This window comes from Phodopus roborovskii, unplaced genomic scaffold (genome assembly GCF_943737965.1).
Source record: "Phodopus roborovskii unplaced genomic scaffold, PHOROB, whole genome shotgun sequence".
Taxonomy (NCBI): domain Eukaryota; kingdom Metazoa; phylum Chordata; class Mammalia; order Rodentia; family Cricetidae; genus Phodopus; species Phodopus roborovskii.
In genome coordinates, this window is record NW_026126625.1 from 5,508,112 (window position 1) to 5,520,750 (window position 12,639).

The 12,639-nt window shown below is 42.9% G+C and overlaps 1 protein-coding gene across 1 annotated transcript in view; it reads left to right on the plus strand.

Annotated features, from left to right (window-relative positions):
• The window catches only part of Wdr93 (WD repeat domain 93), a 44,446-nt gene that overhangs the window by 8,229 nt on the left and 23,578 nt on the right, over positions 1-12,639 (plus strand). The window contains exons 4-7 of the mRNA XM_051206630.1: positions 1,382-1,446; positions 6,295-6,373; positions 9,057-9,172; positions 10,436-10,474. Coding sequence (XP_051062587.1) covers positions 1,382-1,446; positions 6,295-6,373; positions 9,057-9,172; positions 10,436-10,474 — 299 coding nt within the window. The remainder of the gene's footprint in view (positions 1-1,381; positions 1,447-6,294; positions 6,374-9,056; positions 9,173-10,435; positions 10,475-12,639) is intronic.

A 12,639-nucleotide genomic window follows, 5' to 3' on the forward strand; every position in this document is an offset into this window, starting at 1 on the left:
TGAGGTGGAAGGTGCAAGGACTCCTTGGCTCTGTGTTTGTGCCTTTCCTCTAGGTGTAAAATTAGTTCAAAACAAAAGCTTAAAACTGGCAGGATCGCCTAGTGAGCTAGAAAGACTTGCTGCCACGCCTCACTTTGATCCCCAGGACCCACTTGGTGAAAGGAGGGAACTGACTCCTGCAAGTTGCCCTGTGACTGCCACTTGCCTGTGTGGCACAAGTGCCGCCCTCTTCTAATAATAAATAAGTTGTAATAAAAATTTTAATTTCTTTAAATGGAAAGGGGAATGCAATAGACATAATGGTGGATTGCAGCTCACACATGCAACCCAGCACTTGCAAGGCAGAAGCAAGAAGATCAGGAATTCAGGTTCATCCTCAGCTACGCATAGGTTTTGGAGGCCATCCTGAATTACTGAGAGCCTGTCTCAATTACCCTTTCCACCAAAAAGACTTAATGATAAACCTATTTTATGGGGAAGGAGTCGTGCTGGACAGCATAGGCAGGGATGGTTCCTTTCTGCATTGGATACCTGGGTGGATGACAGTGCCATTCCTTGATAACAATGATAGGAGAATAAGGTGCTCAGGGCATGTGAGTTGAAGAAGTCCAGTTGAACCCCCACAGATTTGAGGTACCTGGAGATATCTGTGTAGGACACAGGGGGGCTTTGGGCTAAAGAAAAAGCCATTCATTATGATCCATTACCAGGTGGTTTTATGTCTGTGTTACCTTCTTTTGATGACTTTGAAGGCAGACTGCCTTGGCATCCCCTGAACAGTGTCAGGGAATACTTTTGCCATGACTCTTTATTAGGATGGGTTAGAATTTACCCACAGTGGGCCAAGCGCCTTCATGTGATCTGTCTTTATCGTGGGTGCAAAGGCAGGTTATGAGTAACTAGGAGGCAACTAAAGGAAGATAAGAAGCCACAGTAGGTAACAATTGCATCCTGAATTCAACAGAATTAATCACATAGGGAGCCTAGGGGGTTAAGACACATGGAAAGATGAGGGATAATCCTTTCTCTCAAAGGAGCTTAGGGACCCAACACACTCACAGCAAACAGTTGGGGCAAACAGTTGGGCGCCAATGTGAAGAGTGTGTGATAGTGGCCAGTGTAGGACTTGGAGTGCAGGACAGACTGCTGTGGTTTACAGGAGACTTACAGGAACTGTGGGTAACACCAGCTAAACACCAGCTAAGTGGGAGGGGACTGAGAGGGAGAGCAAATGAGTATTTCAAAATGAGGTGGAGGAAAGATGGGAGACAAAGAGCACCATAGGCCACCTGGGCCAGCAAAGCAGGCACTGAGTTTAAAGTCAGACGCTCCCGACCCTGCCTGGCTCCCCAGCTCACAGCCTCTTATTTTTCCGTTCCAGGTATTGTTAGATTGTTTTACTTGAATAAAGACAGTCTTTTTCTCATCAAAGCCATCAATGAAATGGTGAGTTCCTGTTCTTCCACTTCAGCTGGGGAATACCAATTAGGTTACGCAAAGCAGATTCCTGGTAAAAGACTTGTACCCAGGATGCAAATGAAAATTATACTAAAAACAAATAGGCCCAAGAAGGCTCGGGGGTAAAGGTGCTTGGTGCCAAGCCTGAAGCCCGATGACCTGCGTTCATTCCTAGGACCTGCATGGTGGAAGGACAGAACAGACTCCCTGAAGTTGAGTCTGACTTCCCCTCTCTCTCTCTCTCTCTCTTTCTCTCTCTCTCTCTCTCAAACACACACACACACACTTTCAAAAGTGCTTTTTTCCAGCATTGCAGTTTTTATTTATGTGAACTGTTTAAAATGGCATTTATGCCGGTTGTCAGGTGAGGAAGGCTGCGCAAGGGAAAGAAGTCCCCTCTTTTGGTAATAAAGCTTCGGGTTCATCCCTTCATGGATTTTTTAATCTCCAAAGACACACGGTCCTTAAAAGTTGTGTTCCACTTTTGAAGAGCAATCTTACTCCAGTTTCTTCCGGTCCCAGATGGTGTCTGTGTTGCATTTGACATGCATGGACTTTCCTTCCCAGATGGTCATTACAAACCACCTCTGTCATTGTGGCTGGAAAATCTTCTCAAACAAATGGGCACCCCAACCTCTAGTAATTTTTAAATTACTTTTTAGAATAACTGTCCTAGATTAAAAACAAATGCCTTCCTTCTACCTGGCTTTCTGGTCCCAGTGGTAAGACGGGGGCTGCCCCAGAGCACAGTGTAGAAACGGCAGAACTGCTCAAGGATGAAGAAACACAGAAGGTAGCACAGTCTGCGGAGGAACAAGGAAATTAATCCCATGCCAAGAAAAACTCCACTGAAACTCTAACTATTCTACAACCACCTTAGATTCCTTCTTGGTGAATACCAGCTGCTATGGTAACAGAGCAGCCAGTTGATGGTCGCAAGGCTCTGTGAAGTCACATCAGTCAATGAGACTGGATGAAAAGTTTGGGTGGGGACATATATGATAAGGCAAGTCCCACTTTTCACTAAGGGATATGATGGCATGTCAACAGCTTCCACAGAGCCTTAGAACTGGGACATGAAAATGCCCAAGGCATGAAGGATGCAAATGCAGGGGCTGAAGAGATGGCTTAGCCAGTAAGAGTGCCTGTTGCTCTTCCCAGTACCTACATCAGGCAACCCCAGGTATATGACACCTTCTTCTAGACTCCTTGGGCACCCACAACACACACAGCATATACTCTCAAAGATACATACATTTAAATATATACATGTGTATGTACACATACACATAATATATATGGTCATGAAATGGAAAGTAGAAGAAGTTGGTTTTGTGTGTGTGTGTGCATGAGAGAGAGAGAGAGAGAGAGAGAGAGAGAGAGAGAGAGAATAGAGCCACTGTACATAGGAGGAGGTCAGAGGATAACTTTCAGGAGTTGGTTATCTCCACTGTGGGACTGGACTTCTTCACATTTTTTTAACAAGTTCTCAAAAGTATAGTAATTGCAGGTTTTTAATTGCAGCTTGACGTGTGTGTGTGTGTGTGTGTGTGTGTGTGTGTGTGTGTGTGTGTGTGATCAGTGTGCATCAAAGGACAACTTCTGGTGTCTTCCTCACTCACTCTCCACCTTCACTAGGCACAGGATCTCACAAAATCTGTTTGTAGCTCGCTGTTTTGACTAGACCAGCTGGAGAAGCCAGCTAAGGTCCTTCTTTTCTCCACCTCCCTGTGTGGGGATTACAGTCACACATTGCTGCCGCCAACTCATCATCATCATCAAATTTATATTTTGACAGTTTATATCCAACTTTTTACATGAATGCAGGGATCCAAACTCATGCTTGCATGGCAAGCACTTTGCCAACTGAGCCCTCTTTCCAGTCCATGGACTTTGGGGCTTTTGTTTTTGTTTTTTGAATCAGGGTCTCTATGTGTTGCCCTGCCTGGTCTTCAATGTGCTGTATAGACTAGGCCATCTTTGAACTTGTAGAGATCTACCCATCTCTGGATTAAAGGTATGCACCACCATTCCTGGTGAGCTTTGTTTTGATTGTGATCTGAGCATAGCAATTGTGAAAGATATTAATAACCTCTATGAGGAACCCGAAAGACCAATTAGTTATTAGCTTTATTTGGGAATTCATAATGTGGGCTTAAATAAATATTAACAATTTATTGGGTTTGGAAGGTAATAAATACAACTAAAATTGTGATGCCACAAGGTATCATGATGATACAGTAGAACTTCTTGTTGTTACAATGGAGCTATAATGCTACAATGTAGCATTGCAGTGGCACAGTAGAGGTTTGTAGACTCACAATGCAATATTGTTACAGTGCAGTATAGTGATGTCACAATGCGTCATCGTGATGTTACAGTGCAGTATAGTGATGTCACAATGCGTCATCGTGATGTTACAGTGCAGTATAGTGATGTCATAATGTGTCATCATGATGTTACAGTGCAGTATAGTGATGTCATAATGCGTCATCGTGATGTTACAGTGCAGTATAGTGATGTCACAATGCATCATCGTGATGTTACAGTGCAGTATAGTGATGTCACAATGCGCCATCATGATGTTACAGTGCAGTATAGTGATGTCATAATGCATCATCGTGATGTTACAGTGCAGTATAGTGATGTCACAATGCGTCATCGTGATGTTACAGTGCAGTATAGTGATGTCACAATACAGTATAGTGATGTCACAATGCGTCATCGTGATGTTACAGTGCAGTATAGTGATGTCACAATACAGTATAGTGATGTCACAATGCGTCATCGTGATGTTACAGTGCAGTATAGTGATGTCACAATGCGCCATCATGATGTTACAGTGCAGTATAGTGATGTCATAATGCATCATCGTGATGTTACAGTATAGTATAGTGATGTCACAATGCGTCATCGTGATGTTACAGTGCAGTATAGTGATGTCATAATGCGCCATCATGATGTTACAGTATAGTATAGTGATGTCACAATGCGTCATCGTGATGTTACAATACAGTATAGTGATGTCACAATGCGTCACCGTGATGTTACAGTGCAGTATAGTGATGTCATAATGCGCCATCATGATGTTACAGTATAGTATAGTGATGTCACAATGCGTCATCGTGATGTTACAATACAGTATAGTGATGTCACAATGCGTCACCGTGATGTTACAGTGCAGTATAGTGATGTCACAATGCGTCATCGTGATGTTACAATACAGTATAGTGATGTCATAATGCGTCATCGTGATGTTACAGTGCAGTATAGTGATGTCACAATGCGTCATCGTGATGTTACAGTGCAGTATAGTGATGTCATAATGCGTCATCGCGATGTTACAGTGCAGTATAGTGATGTCACAATGCGTCATCGTGATGTTACAGTGCAGTATAGTGATGTCATAATGCGTCATCGTGATGTTACAGTGCAGTATAGTGATGTCATAATGCGTCATCGTGATGTTACAGTGCAGTATAGTGATGTCACAATGCGTCGTCGTGATGTTACAGTGCAGTATAGTGATGTCATAATGCGTCATCGCGATGTTACAGTGCAGTATAGTGATGTCACAATGCGTCATCGTGATGTTACAGTGCAGTATAGTGATGTCACAATGCGTCATTGTGATAGTTCAAAGAAGCATTTTAATGTACTTTACAACATTTGGTGGCACAATCACAAATTCTCCAATGCAACATAGTGACAGCACAGTTAAGCAATGTGACATAATTTGAGGGCAATGTGATGTTACAGTGGAGTTTATGATATCACAATGCAACACTGTGGTGACAAAATCTAACATTGTAATGGGACAATGCAGAATTATGATGTTTAAATGCAAAATTGTGATAATATGGTAAGCTATTATGATAACACAAAGCAGTGTTGTTGTCACACACAATGAAGAATTATAATGCCACAGTGCAGTATTCTGACGACACAATGTAGCACAATGAAACATTCTGATAATGACCTGGAACATTATCTTATCATAGTCCAGCGTGTGGCACCACAGTACAATATTATGACAGAACAATGGACCACTATGATATCACAAGAGCATTAAGATTACAGAATGGAAAATTGTGATGTCACAATGCATCATTGTAGTATCACCATGAAGCACTGTGTTGGCACAAGTCAGCATTTTGAGGTAATGGAGCTGCACTATGACTCACAATTGAACGTTTTTATGTTATAGTTGGAGCTGTGCTATAACACAATGGAGCCTTGGACAGGCTCAGTGGAGCATTATGAGGGCCACATGGGAAACTGATTTACCACTTTCTTTTTGTATGTTTGAAAATCTTTGTAGTAAGTTGATAGATATTGAGATAGATTAAAAATTGTTTACTCTTAAACAAATTAGGGAGCTTACCAATATAACTTGGTATAGCCACCTTATTTTCTTAGTAGCTCTCAAGCTCCTACAAGGTAGCAAACCCATCACCCAGCCTCTCTCAGTTGGCCCCAAATAGAAGGAGCTTTATTCCAAGGTTACACCCAGCTTCTGTTGTAGAGTGGCTAGAGGCTTTGTCTGACAAGCACCAGTCTTCAGAACTTACTTTGACTCAGCTGAATAATCGACTTTAGGGTTTGCAAACCACATCTGATAGCATTCCATGACCCGTGAGGAAGTATGTCTACAGCAAGCTCCGTTTCTTCACATGCTATCTTGTCCAGTCCCTGGACAAAGATGGAAATGAGAAGTGATGTGTGGCATCTTGCAAGCTTCTGGAAGACCCCTGTCCTGATGTGACCCACAGGAACCCCTGCCCTATGCTCCTCCCCTTTAGCAGCCAGCACTCACTCTTTGGCACCTCTTTTCAGGATGATACCAGCAAGCAAAGTACCTGTGTGAAGATGGAACTCTCTCAGAGTGGAGACTACGCAGCATTCCTCTTCCAAGGCAAGCTCACCCAAAAGCTGTGAGGGAGCTTCCAATTTGAGTCTCTCCCAGGCACTGTAGACCTTTCATTTAAGAATCCCTTTAGATTTAGATACGTGTAGAGGAGCACACCTGTAATCCTAGCCCCAGCGCGGCTCTCCCGGGAGGAGGATCATGACTGTAAGGCTACATAGGGAGAGCCTGTCTCAGAAACAAAACAAAAACAAAAACAAAAAGAACAAAAGAAATAACTTTCAATTTTAAAAGTAGCAAGGGCTGGAGAGGTAGATCATTAGTCAAGAGCACTGGCTGCTCTTCCAGAGATTCAGACACACTGGAGGCAAAACTCATACACAGAAAATAAAGTCTTTTCAAAAACAGAAGAGTAGCAAAGCCAGTACATACTTCTTCTGCCTACATTTACCCTATGGAGTGGGTGTGGAAACAGCCAGTAACTACATCACCGACTAGCCCCTGCTGACCGGATTTCCCATCACTTCATCTTTTTTTTTTTTTTTTTTTCCTTGCCTTTTCTCTCCTTGCTTTAGGAAAGGATACAATATCACAGTGAGTCATATGTCACCTAGTGTACTCCTGCAACAGCTTTTTGGTCATTGTGTGGTTTCCATTATCTTGATGTTTTTCAGGAGAATCAACCAGGTAGCTGGTTGCTACCCTTCACTTCCATGTGTCTGCCTTTTTTCTCATGACTCTGCCAAGGCTGAGGATGTAGGGGAGCCAGCACAGGACCAGGCACTGTCTCAGGAACTGCATGGTCCCACGCTGACTCATTTTTGCTGGTATTTGCATCACAGGTTCCTGAAGGCTGGCTCCTAAATCCCGCGCTCAAGCAATCCTCCTGCCTCAACCCCCAGAGTAGTTGTCACTCTAGGTCTACACTACCATGCCTTGCCTACCTTTTCCCCTTTCATCCTCTGTAAGGAGCAAGCCACTAAGTGCAGACAGCACTCGGAGGGCGATTTAGGAGTCCCCTAGAGGCAGACCATTTGGTCATATATTAACAACCACTATTGTAATTATTAGACATTGGGGGCAGCTGCTTTGAGAAGATACAGATATTTTCTTTGTATTGTTGCTTTCTTTCTTTTTTAAAGTTCTTCTCTCATATATTACATTCTGACCAGTTCCCTTCCTCACCATTTCCCCTCTCCCCCAGACCCAATACTCCTCCACTTCCCTTCAGAAAGGGGCAGGCCTCCCAGGGATATCAATGGAACAAGTATATCAAGTTGCAACAAGATTAGGCATAGCCCCATCATATTAAGGCTAGATGAGGCAGCCCCATAGGAGGAAAGGGGTCCCAAAAGCAGGCAAAAGAGTCGGAGACAGCCCGTTCCCACTGTTAGGGGTCCCATCAAACTACACAACCACAACATATATGGTGATTGGTAGGTAAAACTTTTTATTTTGGTTTAGTTTTTTGTTTTTCAAGACAGGGTTTCTCTGTGTATCCTTGCTGTTCTGGGATTTGCTCTGCAGACCAGGCTGGCCTCAAACTCAGAGATCTGGCAGGTAAAACTTTAGGAATTAAAATATCTGTGTCTTCTCAGATATCTTAATTTTCTGTAAAGTTTTACCTTAGCCCCTGCTACCCACCTTGCCAGCGGCAGTTATGCCTGTGTCAACAAAACATATTTTATTCAAATGTTTGGTAGTTTGATATTCAGCTTTTAAATATTTGAACATATTTTATATGAGTCTGGATTTATACTTTTTTCCTAAAGGGTCTTCAAATGCTAAATGCTTGAGGAAGATAGAGATTTAACAGTGCTTTTTGTATCAAAAGATATGGTAGGGACCAGAGAGATGGCTCAGTAGTTAAATGCACTGACTGCTCTTCCAGAGGACCCAGATTGGAGTCTCAGTATCAATATGGCAGCTAACAACCATATGCAACTCTAGTTCCTCTTGGGTACCAGTTACATACATGATATATGAACATACACGTAGGCAAAACACTGATGTATTCATGTTCTTGGACTATTAAACAAAGTACCACAAAGTGGATAACTTACAATGATAGGCATTTACTCCCTCATGGTTCTGAGAACAAGAAGCATGAAATTAAAGGGTCCAGATGACTATATTTTTAATGAAACATAGAAGTAGGATCCCAGTCTGTGGGAAAGCAACCTTTCCCAACTGGTTCAGTATTCAGAACAGGAACCCAGCCTGTTCTTGTGATGGGAGAAGGTCCAGCAGCCTTCTATAGATCATCATCTCAAATGTTGGCCAGAAGAATTCTTTGGGGTCTGTCCCCTTTCCAACTCTTCCTTTGCTCCAAGACTCTCTTACTATGCTTACATGTGCCACCTTCCTTCCCTAGGTGGCAATGTCAACTCTAGGGCAGAATGTCAGTACAACTACTTGCAACATAGAAAACAGGGGACTTGGCATAGAAGACAGTTTGATTAAAAACACAGCTGTGTCAGTGTGGGAGAAGCCCCTGATTCCATTAGATAGCAGTGGCATAAGGGGTCAACTCTCCATGCAGAGGTTGCTTGGTAAGTGAGGGCATGCCATAACCATTGCTTCAGTTTATGCAACCCTCCCTTGCATGGGTGTCTCCTGCAAAGGTTCTGGGTCTCCAGCCAGCACTTCTGAGAAAACAGACAATCTTCAGCTGAAACTTGTCGCCTGCTAGCAGTTACCTAATGCTTGCTTGTTTGGTTTTCCAATGCAGGAGCTGGGGATGTTTGGCTGGAAGTGTATAAATTGCCCAGGGAGACTTGGCTGAAGGAAGTGGAGCACCCACAGTTTGGTCTCAATCAAAAGAAAAAAACCAAACAGCTGCAACTGGTAGAAAACATCTTTTCCAATCACTATTGTTCCCTCCTCCCTTAGCCCTGGCTGCCATGAAACTCTTTGTAGACTATGCTGGCCTAGAACTCAGAGATCCTGAGTGCTGGGATTAAAGGTGTCTGCCACCACTGAATGGCTATTCACTTGTTTTTTCATACACTGAGGATCAACCAGCATGTAACGGTTTAGACCTTATACTGTAAATAATATTTGGGGTTGCTTAAATATGAACTGTTGTCACTATATTTTCCAAATTAGAAATAGTCACTTTAGGGACCCAACACAGACTGCTGGGCATACTGGCACACTCCTTTAATCCCAGCACTCTGGAGGCAGAGGCAGAGGCAGAGGCAGGTGGATCTCTGTGAGTTCAAGACCAGTCTGATCCACATAGTGAGTTCCAGGACAGCCAGTGCTACAGAATAAGACCCTGTCTCAGAAAAAAAAAAAAGGAAAAAAGAAAAGGAGAAAAGAAAAGGAGGGCCCCTGGAGATTGCTCAGTGGGTAAAGGAGCACACTGCCAAATTGGACAACCTGAGTTCGACTCCTGAGACTCACGTGGTTGTCCCACAAGCAAACTGTGGCACACACAAGGCTCCCTCTCACAAATAAATAAAAATAAATTAATTATCAAATTAAATTATTTAAATATTTAAATTGAAATCAAACTGGTTAATTAAATACTAAAATTTGATTTATTAAATTAATTAAAATAAAACAAAGATAATTAAGAATTTAATAAAAAATTTTACAAAAAACCTCATTTCAAGTTTTTCCAATGTTAGTTTTTTGTAATGGTGTCCTAGCTGATCCATCCATCCCACACCCATAGTTGTTAGGTGCTTCATCTTTCTCCAACTACAGTTTAAGGTCCTGAAGAATGGACATCATGCCCTAAAACCCTATAGGCTACTCAGATGTTGGACCTACATGTGTACTCCATGAATTTGCTTCTTTTTGTTGTTGCTGTTTGTTGTTTGTTTGTTTTTAACATAGGGTTTCTCTGTGTAACAGACCTGACTGTCCTGGAATTCACTTTGTAAACCAGGCTGGCCTTGAACTTACAGAGATCTGCCTGCTTCTGCCTCCTGAGTGCTGAAACTAAAAGCGTGCACCACCAAGCCCTACCCATGAATTCATTTCTTAAAAGAGAAAATGGGTCTGGGGGGGGGAGAAAGAACGTCTCTGAAGACAGCAGGGAGTCAGGAACACACATCAACCTATTGTGAATTCATTCCTGTTTCTTTGTTCCTTCCTCAGAGCACTCCTGACTCTGCTCTTATAGAAAGTGGAGAAACGGTAAGAAACTTTAAATATTCAGAGAGACTTAGTCACATTTGAAAGGGCCATGCTTATATGTGAAAAGTACATCAAGTATACTGGTAGAATGTCCTGCTGGGGCCCTGCTCCCAGCATCTGTGTATCTTATTTCAAGTCTTACAAACACTGAAGACAGCCTCAAACCATGTGAGCTGAGACAGAATTATTTGAAGCTAACTAAGGGAGCTTAACTGCGACCCCACCACTTACAAAGCCCCTTTGTGAGGGCCTTAGTGATGCAGTTTTTTCATCTTTGATTCTTATAAAATTTGCAAAAATATTGTTAATTGCCATCACTTGAGACTCTAATTTCCCTCTGTTGTAATCTCCTTCCTGTTTAGTGGTGTTAGAGTGGCTGTGGGCATTTTGGGTTCCTAACTTTATAGGTATTTGTTTTTGAGGCAGAGTATCCATGTAGCCCACACTGGCCTCTAACTAGCAGCTTTTCACCACCACCCAGTGCTGGGATTCCAGACACACACTGCTGTGCCCTGATTCCATTCTCTCCCCTAAAGAGGACCCGGTGAAACCTGGATTTGCTCCTGCCACTATAACAATGCAGCCCACCAAGACAAGTGAACTGTGGAGTTCATTTTCATCTTGGACTGCTTTGGGAGATGGTGCAGCCTGCCTGTTCTGGGGTCTGTGGAGAACACCCTTTCTTAAGGTTGAGAAGAAGACCCACAACATCTGAAATGGGGTCCCTTGCTAGAGCCCTTCCCTTCCTTCCACCCTTTAACTTACACTTCGTCTCAAGCTGCATAAATAACCCATGACAACATCACTCTGGGCAAAGTCAGCTCACTGGCCAGCAGCATGGAGGCATATGCTCAAACAGCACTTGGGAGGTCCACCTAGGAGGGTCATGAGTTCAGGGTCATCCCTGACTACAGAGCAAGTATGAGGTCAGCCTGCGGTACTCAAAATTCTGTCTCAAAGAAGAAACATTCTTTGAGATGTTAGTAATGGTTGAGTCTCCTCCAGATAAAAGTGTCAGGGCTGGGGAGTCAAAAAAAAGACAAGAAGCGAGGCATGGTGGTGCACATCTTTAATCCCAACCCTCAAGAAACAGAGGCAGGTGGACCTTTGTAAGTTCAAGGTCAACCTAGTCTACATAGTGAGTTCCAAGACAGCAGACAACCAGGGTTATAGAGCAGGGCCCCGTCTCAAAAAAATAAAATAAAATAAAATAAAGAAGAAGAAGGAAGAAAGAGAAAGAAAGGAAGGAAGGAAGGAAGGAAGGAAGGAAGGAAGAACGAACCAGTCTCTACCACATTGGTTCCTATTTACCTTGCTGATTTCTATTGAGTAGAATGAAGGTACAGAATTTAAAGAGATACTCTCAGAAAAAAAAAAAAAAAAAAAAAAAAAAAGGAGGTGGAGAGGTGGCTCAGTGATTAAGAGCACCTGTTGCTCTTGCAGAGAGCCTGAGTTTGGTTCTCAGCACCGATGATGTCAGGAGACTCACAACTGTCTGTAGCCCCAGCTCCAGGGAATTTGATGTCTGCTTTGACCTCTTCAGGCACTACACTTACATACACACATCTCCACATGAACTCACAGTTTTGAAAATTAATCTGATAAAAGGGAGAGACTCTTCGGGTCAGGCATGTGGGTACAGAGTCCAACACCCGCTGTACTGTCCCTCTCTGAGTTCCTCTGCCGCACTGCCCCGTCCTGAGAGCGCCTTGCTCTCTCCCTCCCATGCTGGCACTGCTGGCCTCTTTACTGAACCTTCTTATCTCTGCTGACGCTTTCTGCTTAATGACTGTGCATCTTCTAGACACACAACCACAGCTGTAAATCCTGACAGCCTTTTCTTGTTCTTGCTCTGTTCTATTTTCCAGGGTCCCTAACAAAAATGTTGAAGAATAGCAGTAAACAGCCTTTACCAAACTGAACATGTGTCCCTCTAGTCTCAGCTTGCTAAGTTTTGTTTTATTTACATCAAGAATGGATATTGACCTTTATCAAAGTTTTTCTCCTCATTAAAAGAAATAAACTGTTTATTTAAGGGACATAACAAGAGGCTGTGGGATACATGCAGGTTTTTAAAAGAGGTCTCCATAGTGAAGCAAATGAACGTATCAATCTCTGCACAGGCATCTGCTTGCTGCTGCTTTATGTTTGCTGCAGCTAACCCC